The 16,871-nt window shown below is 46.7% G+C and overlaps 1 protein-coding gene across 1 annotated transcript; it reads left to right on the forward strand.

The window, feature by feature from the left end:
- Positions 1-57: 57 nt before the first annotated feature.
- pip4p1a (phosphatidylinositol-4,5-bisphosphate 4-phosphatase 1a) lies at positions 58-11,293 on the forward strand. The gene is made up of 7 exons (XM_078099799.1): positions 58-446; positions 1,435-1,628; positions 3,658-3,764; positions 4,765-4,870; positions 6,511-6,563; positions 7,380-7,470; positions 8,876-11,293. Exons 1-7 carry the CDS (start codon positions 329-331, stop codon positions 9,017-9,019), a joined length of 813 nt encoding a protein of 270 aa, XP_077955925.1. The 5' UTR covers positions 58-328; the 3' UTR covers positions 9,020-11,293.
- Positions 11,294-16,871: the final 5,578 nt, after the last annotated feature.

Raw genomic sequence — 16,871 nt, forward strand, 5'->3', positions numbered from 1 at the left:
TTCGGTTTTGAAACCGTCGTTTTGCTTTGAATAAAGCCACTTATAAATAACGGGCTCGCGGGGGATGGAGAGCACACCTCGCGGGGGGGGAGGGGGTCGGCTCCCCCGCACCCATGTAGTGTGGAAGGAGCGTCCTCCGGGAAAGCTCCGCCACACCCCCGAGCTCCGATACCGCAGCAGCGGCAGCAGCAGCAGCAGCGGCGGCGGCGGTGGCGTGATCATGTGACGCCCGCATTTCCGACACAACAATACAACATTGGTCTCCGTTCACGCTCCTGCTCTTCCTCCCCCTCCAGCCCCCCACCGGTCCCCCTTCCCCTCTCCCGGTATGGCGGACGGCGAGAGGTCCCCGTTGCTATCGGATCTGGGAGATGGAGCTCTTGGCAGCGGCAACGGCGGCGTGTCTCCCGGCGCGGCGCCCTACGGTGCGCCCATCAAGCCGCAGAGTGAGTGTCCACGGTGCCGCTTCTCCTCCGCCCGACTCCAGCCTCGGCTAGCCTTGGCTAACGTTAGCGTCCACTGACAGGGCATTCCGGTTAGCCCGCTGCCTGAGCCGTGGAGCAGCCCGGTCGTAAGTGTGTTGGTGCAGGGCGGAAGGTACGAGTCCGGGGGACGTCTTCGTGGTCCCCTGCTGAGGATGAAATGTTTTTTTTTCAACCAGGAGGTGAAAGAAGACACTGAAGGGAAACGGCGTCTTGCTAACTAAGCTACCGTAGCAACCGTTGTGTGTTAGCATAGCTACTACATGTTAGCTAGCTATCTCTACTTAGCAGCGGCAAAACACGCGCCCAGCTTTAGGTTTGCAGCTCGGTAACATTATGACAGAAATACATTTAATTCTCGTTTTCTGCCACATATTTTGGCATATATTTTACATGCTGAATAGTAGCTAGTGTGCTAGCGAGTTAAGCTAACCGCTAAGCAGACATCTGAGAAACCCCTGGTTTGATTGACATATGAGACAGCCATTAGGGAGGCTGGTCAATGATGCTGCGACCAATGGAAACTCACGTCAGGAGGGACCAACATTAAACACACTAACGGAAAATATATGGCTCTTAATTGTGTTTGTTTTTACAGTCTGCTTATTTTGAATACAGATCATATAATGTTGCATCTGGTTTCTAGATCATTTTTTACTAACTCATTCCTTAGATGTCTGTCTCACTAATGCTTAGTCTTATTTGTTGAAAACAAACCCGATCAGCATTCCAAGAGGGGTTTTTTTTCTTTCTAAATCTCCCTTAAGTCCACCTCGAGTTAAATCTTATTATATCATTAACCACAAAATAAGGGGTTACTTGTCATGAGAATTTAGGCATTCAGTTGTGCAACTTCTGTAATTGTGTTCCCTCAACAATCCATTCATTTGTTACTGTTGGACAACTGTTGCATTCACCGTTTTCTCCCTTCCTCGCCTCCCTCCCTGTGCAGGCTTCCCCCCGTTCCCCAGCCCGACTCAGCCTTCGGTGCTCCTCGGGGAGGACCCGCCGCCCTACTCCCCCCTCACCTCCCCGGAGAGCGGCAGTGCTCCTGTAATCAGCTGCAGGGTGTGTCAGAGCCTGATCTCCGTGGAGGGGAAGATCCACCAACACGTGGTGAAGTGTGGCGTTTGCAACGAAGCCACGGTATGTTTGCACAGTGACGGCTTTTCATTTGTTTAAAACTAAGTCTACGAATTCCTTATTAACTTTCATTATTCCAAGCTTTTTAAAATAACTGTATCCGTTCACATACCCGACAGCCGTTGAGCAAATGCGCACACGCACTGTCCTTGTGCAACGCAACACAACACAACTTTGTGTCTGTGTTGCCGTTGGTGACCAGGAACCAGCAGGCAGGTCCATCAAACAGATACTATCAGTTTATCGGCCAGCTATATACGCACACTTACTTGACCGTTATATTCTATTTAAAGATTGTTTTACAGAAATACAAAAAATATATATATCCGCCTCCATCTCAGTCCAATTGAGTGAAAGGAAGTGTCAGTGTCCTCATTACCTTGGATAATCCACGCGGGCACAAAGAGTTCCTGTAATCTGTAATGGGACGGTTCGTTGGCGGAAAGCATTTGTTCCTATTTGGTTGAATCTGAACTTTCTCCGTGATGCGCAATTGGAGATCGCTGGGAACAACCTTCAGGTCTTTTTTCAGTTTTTTTCCCATAATATTTTTTGACATAAAATATTTTGAATATTTAAAAAAAAAAGCAAACATGTTTCAACAATATTTCTTCACTTTTTAAAAATTTCTCTTTTCCAGCATAACATATCTCAAAATCTTTTTTTCACCTAATATTTTTGATATATATTGGTAATTTCTTTCTGTGACCTTTTTCGACATACCCACATATTTTGACATACTTTCTTTTCCATGTTGTTTTTTGACCTTTTAGAAATGTTTGACCTAATATTTTTGACATGACATTTCTTGACATAATATTTTTTTAAAACTTTTTTTTGATGATATTACAACATAATATATTTTGACTTAAAACACTTTTTTGTTATCTTTTTACTTTTGGACATGCAGATGAGATAGCATTAGGACGAAAATTGGTTTCCTCGTTTGCATCACAGATGGAAGTTGCATCATCGAGTTAATGCAGCAGTATTGTCTCAAATCCAGAGATGTACACAAATATGGACAGAAGATCGACTAATGTCTTCTGATTTTTACTGTGTGTATCTTCTGTTGTTAATTATCCTGATGAATGAAGCATGTAGCCTTTAATCTATTAAATAGCGTGAGACAAGCATCATTACCAGCAGTAAACAATTATAGATTTCACTGCCACAGCCTTGTGTGTCTTCTATTGCCGTTAATGTGGTGATAATCACGATGCAGAACATCTCCCTCCTCCATGTCACTCAGCCGTAGCGACCCGAGACCGGCGGATGGAGCAAAAGCAGTGATTTTTTTTATAATAAGACATTGAATTTAAATATTCAGAAAGAACAGCGTCCCATCCTAAAGGTCTCTTTCCTGCGGCTGCACATTATTTTGTTTAAATTAATACATTTTTGTTTTGAAAAAGGCAGAAGTGGAAACACCTGTCAGCATAATGTGACATATTTCAACAGCAACACAAACCTGCAGCCTCCAAAATGACATCATGTTTCATGGAGGTGTGAGTTATTACAGGATATCAGACCCTTCAAATTTTATATATATATGTTACTCTGTTGCATCTTAATACAACAGAGTAGGTACACAATGACTATATGTAATACTAGTTTCCAAAGCCCCGTCCCACAGCGACTTTAAGGGGTCTTGATGACGCAGCAGGAAGCTGATGGGACTCGATCTGCCCTCATTAGAGTTTAATGAGGCAGTGGAGAGAACCGTGAGCACGGTATTCCGTTAGTGCCACAGGAGGACGCGTCAACGGTAACGCTGTGGTGTTTTTAGTTCTTTAAGTGAGCTCGGTGTCTTCAGTGTCACGTGACCTGTCACGAGCGGCAAAGTCAGGCCGCGCCAACGAGGGAGACGTACGGCCGTCTCACTCGATAAGACATAAGTGATTGGATGACTGGACTCACATTACACTGCTTGTGTAGAGAGGTTATGTGAGCACACTGCTTCTCCTTTCTGCCTCCTCACCCGCCTTCACCCCCCCTCCCCCTCGCCGTGCGCCTCTGTCTCCCCCTGCAGCCCATCAAGAACGCCCCGGCGGGGAAGAAGTACGTCCGCTGCCCCTGCAACTGTCTGCTCATCTGCAAAGTCACGTCCCAGAGGATCGCCTGTCCCCGGCCGTACTGGTAAGGGAGTGTGTGTGTGTGTGTGTGTGTGTGTGTGTGTTGCATGCAGCACCTTTCCCTTCTTCGTGTAAAGTCATTTATTCGTCTACATGTCGATATTGTGGAGTAAGAATACAGTTTGTAAGAAAACATTTAGTTAACTTCTGTCAGAAAATGAGTGAACACAAAATCTATTAAAGGTCAAATGGAAGTGTTGGAATCTCGTTATTGTAAAATAAACCGACTGCTCGTCCGAGCATCACGCTGCTGCAGCTTTGTGCGATTTGTAAAAGAGTTGGTAGAAAATGTGCCGGACCAACATGTTTAGTGCTCTTTTTTTTTTCTTTTTTTTTTCGGAGAATAATCTTTTTCTGCAAGGTGAGAATGTGTCGTCTGAAGCTGCATCTCACAATCTGTTTTCATGAGGATCTGCAACACGTTATTCACCTGTGAGCATCGTTTTTTATACTAAATTAAATATCCTCATGTCTTCGGAGAAAAACATGCCCATTAACCGGTAATTTGCTTTGAAATTATCGCACATTACGGCTCGTTTGGAACAAAGCAGCAATCTTGTCCCCCAAAACCAGTTTCAGTTTGAGCTTTCTTTGAAAACGTCCCTGAGCTGCGTGTATTTTTGTGTCCCAGATGTTCTTTAGCTTAAAAGAGATTTGTTTTCAGAACTCCACATCGTTTGGCTTCCACGCGAGGTGGCGACCCGGCTCGTTTTATCGTCAGCCACGCCGCTTTCTCCCCTTTTATCCAAAGCTGCCAGGGAGGATGCCTGTTGCTAAGCAACGGGAAGCTGCGTGCCGAAACGCTGATGAAGTTGCCGTAAAACGCGAGCGGCGATCACCGGCGAAGCATCAAATGGCTTAACGACGACGAGGACGAGGACGAGGAGAGGAATCCTGAGGAGGGAAACTGCCCTCGGGCGCCGAGTGATGGCGCACGCCGTCTCCAGGCGGCCGTGGAGCGAATGTTCATGACTCTTTCTGTCTCTGTCTCTGTCTCTGTCTAGTAAGCGGGTAATTAATCTGGGTCCGGTCCATCCTGGTCCGGCCAGTCCGGACCCCCAGCCGGCCGGGGCCCGGGTCTCCTGTGGACACTGCAGCAACACCTTCCTGGTACGACTCGCACATCCAAACAGCCCTTCTGCAGTCGGATGAGCGGACTGATTCCCCTCTTTTGTCTGTTCGCCGCTCGGCCACCAGCTCGCTGGTTCAGCTGTTTACAGCTTTTTAGACATTCAACTGATTCCACTGAGAAAGGCCAATAAGAACCTTTTCCAAAACGGTCCACAAGCTTCATCCTCCATTGTTGTTTCTTTTCTAATGAATCTTTTCTGGTTAACGACCAAAATCGAACCACTATAACTTTGTGAGCCTCGGTTTGTAGCTGTAATGATCAAGTTATTGTTAACAATGGCGTGAAACAACCTTCTATTGATCATCTGATCAGCCTCTGGCAAGCAGTAGCAGCTCTAACACCAGTTCAGTTCATCAGGGCTCTGGCACCGGCCCCTACACGGCCTCTTTAAACGATGCACATATTTCTATAGATATATATATGAAAAAAGGAGCCATGATAGGGTTAAGTTTCTCGGAGGTGATGCATTTCTTACGTCCGGAACTTCGTAATCCGTACGTGCTTCGCTGAATAGTAAAGCTGCCACAGCGGTTCGCTTTGCAGTGGCTCGTGGCGTTTGTCTGCTGACACGTGACGCGTTCAGGCGGCCCGTCATGAAACGCGCTGAAGCTCAGCCAGAGAAGTGAATTAACACGTCCTCGCACCAGGCCAAGTAAATGTTGAGTTATTGGTGAAGATCAATAACCCCATCAGCTCTGCGCTCATATAAGGGGAGTGGGTGGAGGTGGTGGGGGGGGGGGTGGAGAAGAATTTTAACTGGCTGCTGTTTAACGAGGGCTTCGGAAACGAGGCCACAGAGCGCGTTGGCTGTTGGAGGGTGATTAGCATGCAGGCGGACCTCTGCCTCGCAGAGACGGGGGGGCTGAACACTAATCTGTGCCCTGGGGGGGTCCTTTTGTCACAGACCTACTGATAAAGTCCCCTGTGCTTCCAATGCAGAGAGCTTTTTTTATCACAAACAAGTCCAATGCGTGCACACAGCCTGATTTATTATATATATATATATATATATGTGTGTATTCTTGGCGTTGGGGAGGGAATAAACGTCCGCAGCCTGAGAGGAGACTATTTTTCTCTGTCGTTTTGTTGGCGGGCGCGGAGCACCTGCTGGCGAGCGCTGGGCCGCTTTTGTTCAGCGTGTTGAAATGTGTCTGAGCGCCGTTAATCTGACCAACATTTACCTTCATTCACTTCGAGTCATCAGAGCCGACTTGTACCAATATTGACTTCAATGCGGAATCATTCAGCGACGAGCTCTTTTTGTCATCAATAGATCGTGGCTCGAGTAGATAATTTAAGTCATTTGTCAAGCAAAATGCAAACAATCTGCTTCTCAAATGTGAAGATTGGTGCTTTTTCTCCATTTTTCTTTCATTTCAAGGTCCATTTGAGAGACATCGTCTATTAGTCAGATGGCTTACATCAGTATGCAGCTTTCCACCACTGCCATTACTCACTCAGGTCTATATATAAATATATATATATATATATATATATATATATATATATATAATATATATATATATGACACACTGGTTTTACCATCATATCATTGGGACTTATGTGTCAAATGTAGTTTTGGGGGCTGACGGTGTCTTTTTGTCTTTTGTCCTTCCAGTGGACGGAGTTCACAGACCGGACGCTGGCCCGCTGCCCACACTGCAGGAAAGTGTAAGTAGCCGTGAGCAACTCATCCGTCGCATCCCTTCGCCCCCTGCGGGGGTCTCTTCCCCCCCCCCCCCCGGCAGCTCGTCACAACGCTGCGCGAGCGGCTTCACGGGGCTCTGAGCTCTGCGATTTACCTCCACTTGTGTTTAGTGCTGCTTTTTTTTGACTTGACATTGGTGTCTCGCTCGCTCTGCGTAAGCTTCTTAACGCGCTGGGCAGAGTTCACCGGACCTCAGCGCCATGTGATGCGTATTCTTGAGATGCAAATCCGTGACCTGATTCCATGCGTCCGACACGTGTTGCTCCCGTCGTCGTACATCTTAGGAACACCTGCAGGACTTCAGGATGAACTGATTACAGTTTGGTGGTCAAAGGTCGTTGTAACCTCTCACATCGACATCGTGATAATTCTGAGCCACTTGTGACCCGGGTTGAACCGGGACACGTGCTGCTGCACGTCCGAGCCCTTTAGCCGTGGAGATTTCAAAGAAGACCTAAAATAGAAATGATCTTGCAGGAGTTTCTCTGCTTAGGAAAGACGCCAAACGATGTTTGAAGCCACATCCTTGCTAATCAAGACCTTTTATCAGATGTTTCGTCAGGTGTAAACGCTTCTCATCAATGGTGTCTGGATCATATTCATCTGCTCCAGTTCTGGTTCCCGCTGACTCACTGTCGCTCTGTAGAACGGAGCCCCGTTTATTAATAGCGCCTGTGCTTCTTCTGCGACAATTCCAAATTCCTGCTGTGAAAGAGGCTCCTACTTACAGGACATCATCGTGTTGCATACATGTGCCCCCCCCCCTCTCTCCTCTGCAGCTCCTCCATTGGCCAGAGGTACCCCCGAAGGCGGAGCATGTGGTGTTTCCTCCTCTGCTTGCTGTTCAGTATCTCTGCGGCGGGGCTGATGGTGAGTGTCAACCCGCCGTCAACATGCCGGCTTTCACGCGAAATCTCTTCTCTCTTTGGAATAGCGTCGTTGCGCGTTCCGGTACTGAAGGCTCGCGCCGCTTTCATGTTCACGTGGATAAAAATAAGGACGACCTCCCCATCGTAGGGGAGTATTGTCAGCAGAGAGTAAAACGCAGTGGATCCGTTCTGCTTTTTAAACAGCAGAGGGTGCAAGATGAGCATGAAACAGCAGGGAGCAGCGCACACACACACACACACACACACACACACACACTGAACACGGGGGGCTGCGTGCCTGCCAGCGTGGGGAACAGTTAGCAATGTGCACACAATGAAATTGCAGTATTGACAGCATTGTGCAATAAAGTGGCAATCGACCATTTCAGCATCCAGGGTTTTGTGTTTAGAGAAAAGAAAACAGTCGGCACTCGCCTTCCCGACTGCTTCAAACCAGAATAATACCGACGCGGCGGCTTTAAAGTACACGGCGGTAGTTAAGGAGATCCATCACCGCAGCAGCTGCGAGCTGGTGGCGCTGCCACGTGTTCCCCACTCAGCAGCACCAGCTAATGGCTGCTATTTAAAAGGCGAAGGCCCGGGAGAGCAGCTTGAGTCATTAAAACTTCACACGGCGTTTACAGGAGAAGACGTTGCTCTGCATTACTTTTTAAGCGCGTTCAATGTGTTTTTTACATGTTTTTTTTTTTCTCCCAGCACGAGCTGTTCTGATTACCTCACAGTTGCTTTCTTTAAATAACGGCGAGGAGAATCCACGGTGTTCCTTTGAGGCCATGCACACAAAACGCTTACCTGTAAAGCTTGTTTAACTAGGAGGGGGGGGGGGGGGGTCTCTTGGCCTGAATAAAATGCCTCCTAAATAATGTCTCATAGTTCTAATCCGACTCTTTGTACCATCTTAACTCTGTTGTGAGTTCGTAAGCAGGATTCACATTTCCATGTTTTCAGAAGATCCCTGTGGGTTCTTTGAAAGTCACTCTTACCATCCTCATTAAATAATTTCCTTGGGAGCAGCTGCACACTCAATACTTGATGGCAAAGATATTCCCTCTACCCCCCCCCCCCCCCCCCCCCTCACTCTGGAGTATTGAACGCTGCAATGAAAATTAATATATTTGCTACAATTTCGTGGTGCTGCATCATTGTGGTGCATGTGTATTAATCACAGACTATTGATACACAATTGAAAATATTACAATGGTGTCATTACAAAATTAGACCGGTTCATCTTTTGGAATGAAAAACATTTGAAAAAGAGGATTCTCGGCACAGAAAAAACTGAACCCTTTTCTTTTTCTTCCCGTCGCGTGCTCGTTGGCTGATTGGACGCTGATTGGTTGCTCGTTAAGGCTTTTATTCTGAAATGCCGTCTGGCTGTTTTCCAGGCGGGAACGTGGGCGAAGGCTCCGACCTACCAGGGGATCTACGCCTCGTGGGCCGCGCTGCTGCTCCTGGTCCTCGTCACCTTGGCCCGGGCCTTCTACTGGGCCTGCATGAGGGTCAGCCAGCCCCTCCAGAGCTTCACATAGAGCCCCCCCCCCCCCCCCTCATCTCCCCGTGATGCTCCTCTCATTCCAATCAGGCAGCAGGAACGATTCCTTTTAAAGAAAGCAAAAACACACTAACAAAAAACAGTTTGTTCATTTAAATCCAGAAAGAGAAACTCCTCCCTGATATGTTTCTGGAGCTGGAGATCTATCGGTATTTACGATGATGCATATTAGCCTAATGTACGGTTTCTCTGTTCTAATCCCGCGGCCAGTGTGGGGTTCGTTTTGCCTCCCCTCCCTCCCCCGCTCTCTCTGTCCATTTCAGCTTTTGTCTGCGGTTCCGCTCTGGTAACCTCTCAAGTCTTACACGAGTGAGTTTTTTTGCTCTCGACTGCAGTTTAGTGTCTCAGCATTCGAAAACGCTCAAACCGGAGAAACGAATGGTTTTGTTAAAGCGCCGTTTTAACGAATCGATGCCGGCGGACGATGTGCGGCCGGAGGCACGTCGGATCAAGTCGGTGTTGAAGTGTGTCTGAAAAATGTAATTGGGCGGCACGTGAAGGTAGACAGCGATGTTTTTAAACTGTGTTTTCTGCTGAATTATCCCGCCCCCCCCAGGACAGACTTTGATCCAAAGCAGCTTGAAAGCCTTAAAAGGAGTTGTGGCAAAAGGATTCTCACACACACACACACACACACACACAACAAAAGGAGGGCGCTGCATCGGCCTGTCAGTGATCCCAGCCTCCCCCTTCAAAGACAGACCTGCAAAGCCATTTTCTCCATTTCGATCTCCTTATTTCAGTGGGGGGGGGGAGTGACACGCACGGCGATTGAAAATGGGGGAATGTTTGTTCTGGTCGCGTAACCGCGTCTGTCATCCAGAACCACAGCCGACTTTGGTTTGAAACCCTTCCGCGTGTCTATATGGTTTTAACTCTGGAACCGACCAAAATGTGAAAGCCAGCGCGGAGCCGCGTTGACGCTTTGATATCTGCCGCCTCGTACCCGCAGACAACCGCGAGTACAGGACGTCTTTTGGAATTGCTTTCTGTTGTTTGGTTGTAAGCTTTCATCCCCTCAAACCGCGCTTACAGATTTGTCGTGGGAGAACACTAAGCTGAATTTTAAAAGGCCCGTTTGTACGTCTTTGCCGGGCCGGGGTTTAATCTGTGAAAGCAAAACAACAGTGAGCTTAAAAATAAAGAACTACGGGCTTCTTTAGCTCCAGATAGCCACCCTGAAAAGCTCGGGATGCACATGAAACGGCATCGGGAGCCGGAGGAAAAACCCACCTGTAATCGGTGTGGAAGAACTCCGCTCGGGGTGGAAGTAGGTCTTTGTCATTGAAGATGGAGGCTGTTACTGAGCCTCCTCCTCCTCTGATTGGCTCCCGGAGGAGCGGCACGCAAAGCTTAAGGTCAGCGACACAAACCCACACGACACACACGTCTCACTGGCGGGGTCCCGCGTCGTGACTCCTCCGTCTGTGGTTCTGAATGTGGTAACGTTTCCTTTTTGGTTTTCCATTGTAAATATATTTGTGGTTTGCGTTCGGCAGAAGTGACGCGCTGTGTTACACTACGGCTTTTTGTTTGTCGTTTTAAAGGTGGTTGTTTTTGCAACTCTCTTTCCTGTTACATATTTAATGATTTAATCAAACTACTAACCTAATAAGCCTCTGGACACTCCGCTGTGTCTCTTTAACCACAAACGCATCGACGTACTCTCAGCCAGCCAAACATTTACGAATCGCATCCTGAAGCGAAGACATTTCTCTCACACACACACACACACACACACACACACACACACACACACTCAGCACCTTATACAGTCAGAGGAGAAGTTACGCCGCTCCACTGAACCGAGGTCGCAACCGGCTCACACGGAGGTGTCATGTTATTTATTATACACGCTGCAACAAAAAAAAAATCCAAAATGAGTCATTCATCAAGTCCGAAAATCTGTTATTGTGGTTTCAAAGTCTGTTATGGAGCGAGATCGCTAAACGTTCTTCCAGACTGGACCATTGGCATTTTGTTTTTTTTATTTTTTATTAAAACAGTGATCCACCAGTTTTAACTTCATGGTCAGTGCTTTGCTCTTTAAGACTTGATGGTAGAACATGAGACTGAGGATGGAATTGTTATGACTCGTTTAAGAAGACGTTTCTTCTTGCAGTGGGGTGTTCATTTTTTATCCGTGACTGCAGAAATAAATCAATCATGTTGATGCCAATAATCACGAACCTGGCTGATTCTCTTTTCAGAGTTTGTTTACCAACAAATAAAGAAATGATGATGTACAAAAGAGTTCATTTTGTATTCATTTACCAAAACTTGGTTCCAACTTAAAGACTTATGGGCGGAGATGATGATGCTAGATTTAATCATCGAAAGTAGCTCCCAGCGCTAGCTCGTCGTCACCACAGATGAGCTTCTTTTTATTCTGTTCCACTGGCGGCTACGAGCTGCCGGCCGAGGCGTCTTCGTGATGAGAAGACGCCTAAATAATCCCTGTGTGTCTTCTACCGACCGGTTATTCACAACTCCCAGCCCATTGTTTCAGCTTCTCTGCTCAATACTTCTATTGAATATATTTAAGACTAGCAGACACCAATTAAATCCTGTTATTCATTTCTCAAACAAATATGTGCGTTTTGGTGCTGTCGTGGTTTCCTTTTTTTTTAAGGCTCCACATTGAGACCACAGAGTAGTTCTGGAAATGTCAGTAACTGAAACCTGCGATTAAAGCCTTCATCCACTCTTAATTTGGATAATTCATAGTTATTAAAACGAGTGCAATCAAACAATTCTTTTCTTTCAAGACACCCACTATAGAACACCTCATTTAAAGCTCTGTGCTCTGAAAAAAGATTCCCAATTATCCTCAATTAAAAAAAATAAAGAAAAGAAAAGCTTTTTAAAAAGAAAACACTCAACACAAGATGTCTCACACGCCTCGGCCCCCGTCGGCCTCTTGAGTTTCCTGCGGATGTATTTTTTGCCTGGACACAAAGAGATGGAGGGATTAAGGACATTGAGAAGCCTTTCAGAAACCACAGCGCCACGAGCCAGCGAGGCTGAGAGACCACAGGGGGGGTATATATATGTATATATATATATATATATATATATATAAAATGAACCCTAGGAAGTGAGGAAGACCATTCTGGTTTTAAGTGAGAGGGCATTAGTTTCATTCCCTGACACACTCGGGTGTGAATGATTATTTGTGACGTTACACCAATTTGCCTCCCCAGGGAACGTCTCCGCTTTACTTCATTCTGCCACGTTGGTTTCCACTGTGAGACTTCAGTGACAATCCCGATGATGTGGGACTCTTAAAATGGTGTGAGACAGGAAGAGGGAAAATAAATCTCGTCTTTTAATCTCATTTGTGCCTTTTTCATCATGACAGTTGCCAGCCGGCAATTACGTTTTTATGCTTTTTGCACATCGGTTCACAGCTGAGGGATCTTTTGCTCATTATAGTTTGGCTATTATTAGGAAATAATGCTGTTTTTAATGAGAAATATTTTTCCAACAGCGAGACTGAAGTCTTTGAAAATGCAGCAAATACAACACATGCTATGTTGGAATGGTAATGGCCTCTGCATCATCATCATCATCATCATCATCATCATCATCCTCTTTTATTGTTTCTTTTGGATAGTTAAAAAATGGAAACACACAAAATAAATTTAATATATGAGAAAATATGAGGTTGAATTATGACAAAAAAAGGCTACAGTTTTGTTGACGTTTCAGATGATTGGAGCTAGCAGCTACACCCGATACTGCTAGCTCACGCGGCATCTCTGCTAGCTCACGTAGCATCTCTGCTAGTTCCTGTAGCATCTCTGCTAGCTCACATAGCATCTCTGCTAGTTCCTGTAGCACCTCTGCTAGCTCACGCGCCGTCTCTGCTAGCTCACGTAGCATCTCTGCTAGTTCCTGTAGCATCTCTGCTAGCTCACATAGAATCTCTGCTAGTTCCTGTAGCACCTCTGCTAGCTCACGCGGCGTCTCTGCTAGCTCACGTAGCATCTCTGCTAGTTCCTGTAGCATCTCTGCTAGCTTACATAGAATCTCTGCTAGTTACTGTAGCACCTCTGCTAGCTCACGCGGCGTCTCTGCTAGCTCACTTAGCATCTCTTCTAGCTCACGTAGCATCTCTGCTAGCTCACGTAGCATCTCTGCTAGTTCCTGTAGCACCTCTGCTAGCTCACGCGGCGTCTCTGCTAGCTCACTTAGCATCTCTACTAGTTCCTGTAGCATCTCTGCTAGCTCACGCGGCGTCTCTAGCTGACGTAGCATCTCTGCTAGCTCACGCGGCGTCTCTAGCTGACGTAGCATCTCTGCTAATGTTGTGCTGAAGAGAAGAGAAACATCTCCAGGCATCAAAACAATCTGAGTCTCTGTGAAGCACTTTAGGAACAAACAAAAACGTATTTTTGATTTTGGGGTGAACTGACCCTTTTAATTCTTTTCACAGTCATGTGACTTTATGTTTTACCTGAGTAGGCCTATTTCTATTTTGGGCAAATATTTACAAAATAAATTCAAGATCCAAAAACTACCCTTTTCACCACTGCATGTAATTGACAGTTCTAGTTAATTGTTGCATTGCATATTCAGATTAATATAAAAATGATATCAAAATGACATCAATTAGCGAAAATGAGCCCAACCGTCACTAATCAATAATTATAGATTTAAATTGGCTGCCTCTGTTTCATTGCTTTACATGTTTTAACAGAGCTCAATCAAATCAAAGCTGTTTTACGTTGTTCCACACACTCTAAATGTCTCTCTCACACACTCACCGAGCTCCTCTTGCACAGACTCAGGAAATATTGCAGCAGTAAAAAAAAAAAAAAAAAGGCAGTGACTTTCTAAAGCCTTGATCCCTCTTACTTCTAACCGGATTCGACCCTTAAGTCCCGGAGCATGACCTTCATCTGCTCCAACACTATCATCCAGTTTAACATACACTCTCCCTATTGTCCCCCTGACACACACACATTTCAGGGCCCCTGAAACCATCGCTGCACTCCTTCCCGTCCTCCCACACCCGCCCACCGCACAGTGTGATGTAACGCCGCTTAAATCAACGCACAACGCGCAACCTGATGGATCCGCTTCAATGCGAGTCGTGAAGGAAACGCTAAGATTCGCCGCCGGCGCCACCAAGAAATAAGGAGAGAAATAAGGAGCTGACAAGGGATGCAGGGAGGATGATGATGACTGAGGAGGAAGGAGGGGGGGGGGGGGGTAATTCGCTGAGAGAGGATGATACGAGTGAGTGAGAGCGAGGGAGAGATGAAGGGAAGAGAGAAGGGCAGGGAGGAGGAGAGGACGCAGGGGGACGAAGGAGAGGAGAGATTGAGCGGGCGGCTAAGCAGCAGATTAAACTCCGGGGTCGTCAGCTGTAAAACAAACAGTCCTTTTAGCAGGGATCAGATCCAGACTTAACCCCGTCCCCCCCCAACCCCGTCCCCCCCCGACCCTTCTCCTCATCCACACAAACACACGGCTCTTTACAGGGCGGATAATACCGCATGCTGAAAGAGAGGAGAAAAGAGGATGACAATCTGGGTGGAAAAGCAAATTCCCGTCTGCCTAAATTGCCCTTCGGGGAATGTGAAGTTTGATTAGGCCCCCGGCAGATTCATTATATTAGTTTCTTTTTTTTTTTTTTCCTGCGCGCCGTCTGTCGGTGATGGACCGGGCTAATATCTGGCCCAGGAACGCTACAGAGGAGAGGGGTTTTTATTCATCCCTTTTCCAACTCGGTGTTTATACTACATCTCCACAGTAATATTCCCCCGACAACAGCGCTCGCTTCAATACTCTGTTTAAATCTCTCTCTCTCCCCCCCCTCTCTCTCTCTCCCCCTCTCTCTCTCTCTCTCTCTCTCTCTCGGTGCTGCCTGGGCGGCTGCATCAGTCCAAAAAAAGCTCAATTTCCAAACTGTCAGCCTTTATACTCACTGTGAGGCCTCTGCCTTTGTTGTTGTGTGTGTGTGAGCACCAGCAGTGCTGCTATTATATATGTGAGTGTGTGTGTGTGTGTGTGTGTTACTTCTCTCTCTGAGAGCATCAATTTGAGTTTTAGTTGTAGAGATCGGGGAAGGATTTCGTCACGTCGCCGCTCTCCTCTTCAAAGGGCCTTCTGAGGGTTGGAGGAGCAGGAGGACGACGGACACACACACGACGTCCTCTCTGTCGACGGTGTCACGTCTCCATCGGCGAGCTTTGGCTCGGTTTTCCTCGATTAGAGCGGCTTCCGCGCTGTGTTGCAGTTTAAAACACAACGGAGGAAACGAACCGAGCGAATCTGCAGATTGTTTGAAGGAGTGACTTTCTAAAGCATTCCTGTCTATTTTTGTGTTTGCAGAAACACATCGACGCGAGTAATCCCTCGCAGTGAAGATCCGTCACACATCTGGAGCCTTTTGTTTTCTCTCGCAAGATCAGTCCGTTTGTTACGTGGAAATGCAGCTTCAGCGCGGATACATCCGACACCCACCAACACAAGTACAGGCTTGAGTGTCGACTTTGATGCTAATGGATCTCCCCGCCACATGGACGTGTGTGTGAGCCCGAGGTCTCCCACGGCGTGAAAACAGGCCTTTCTGAATCATCCTCAGCGACTCTTAACATGTCACAGACGTGCAAACACGTGCTAAATCGATGCTACGCCTGCCACGGTGCGCGCTAACGAGGACATGCATGATGCCGTCCTCACAAGTATATAGAAGTGCAAGTATGTAGGCCTGTGTGTGTGTGTGTGTGTGTGTGTGTGTGTGTTTGGTTCCAGGCTTTCTGCATGTGACCCAGGGTCCCCAGGCTGCTGAAAGCACAACATTCAACTCAATTAGCGGCATACATAATTGATAGCTGTCTGGGAGAGTATTTGTATGTACACTGGAATTAAAAGCCTCCGGTGTCAGATCACATCTGAGGTGCAATAAGTGTGTGTGTGCGTGCGTGTGTGTGCGTGTTCTAGAGGGCGAATGCATGTATATCATAAGCCTAAATGGATTGCTGCTGGGAGCTTCCCCGTCTGTCTCCTCCTCAGCTTCAGTGAAAACTAAACCACGGATAATCCACGCACAAACACTTTGTCCGGGTTAAGTCGTCCAGAATGATCCTGTAACCGGCTCCTCGCCGAAATCACCTCGTCCGACACGCGTTCACATTCGGCCGGTTCCCCCGTCAGATAACAGAATATAAATATATATATATATGACCTTAACGGCCCGCTGACCTCCGCCAAGGTCGTTCCTGGCTGTGAAACGCGCCTTTCCACCACGTGTTAGCACGCCTTCACCCCCCCCGCGGTCCGACCCGTCTCGCCCTCACTGGGGACAGCGGTTCCCCAAAATAAACAACATCTGAGCTGCTGCAGGTTTACAAGTTAAGGGATAATTGATTCATTAATGAATTGAATATCGAGACAAAGTGAAAAGTGTCAAATCAAAGTATCAAAAATATATAAAATAAATAAAATAAGACAAATATGTTTTCTTGATTAATTAACCTCCATCAATCAAAATGGAATTAATGGATTATTCTATTTTAGATAAAAGTTGATTATAATTAGATCAAAAGGTGTCGTTGATTCGTTTTCTGTTGCTCATAATAATCGATTCATCAGCTTATTGATTGATCTCAATTTCCAAGAAAACCTTTCAGTTGGTTTCATCACTTTTCCATCCAAGGCCTCAACAATAACAAGATGTTCTGGTTTTGACCTTTAGTCCCCTTATTTCTGGGATGGGGGAGAAAGGGAGGGAGGTGGTAGGAGGCGGAGGAGGGAGGTGTGTGTGTGTGTGTGCGTGCGTGTGTGTGTGTGTGTGTGTGTGTGTGTGTGCGGTTAGG

Source organism: Gasterosteus aculeatus, chromosome 3 (assembly GCF_964276395.1).
Source record: "Gasterosteus aculeatus chromosome 3, fGasAcu3.hap1.1, whole genome shotgun sequence".
In the NCBI taxonomy this organism is placed as follows: Eukaryota; Metazoa; Chordata; class Actinopteri; order Perciformes; family Gasterosteidae; genus Gasterosteus; species Gasterosteus aculeatus.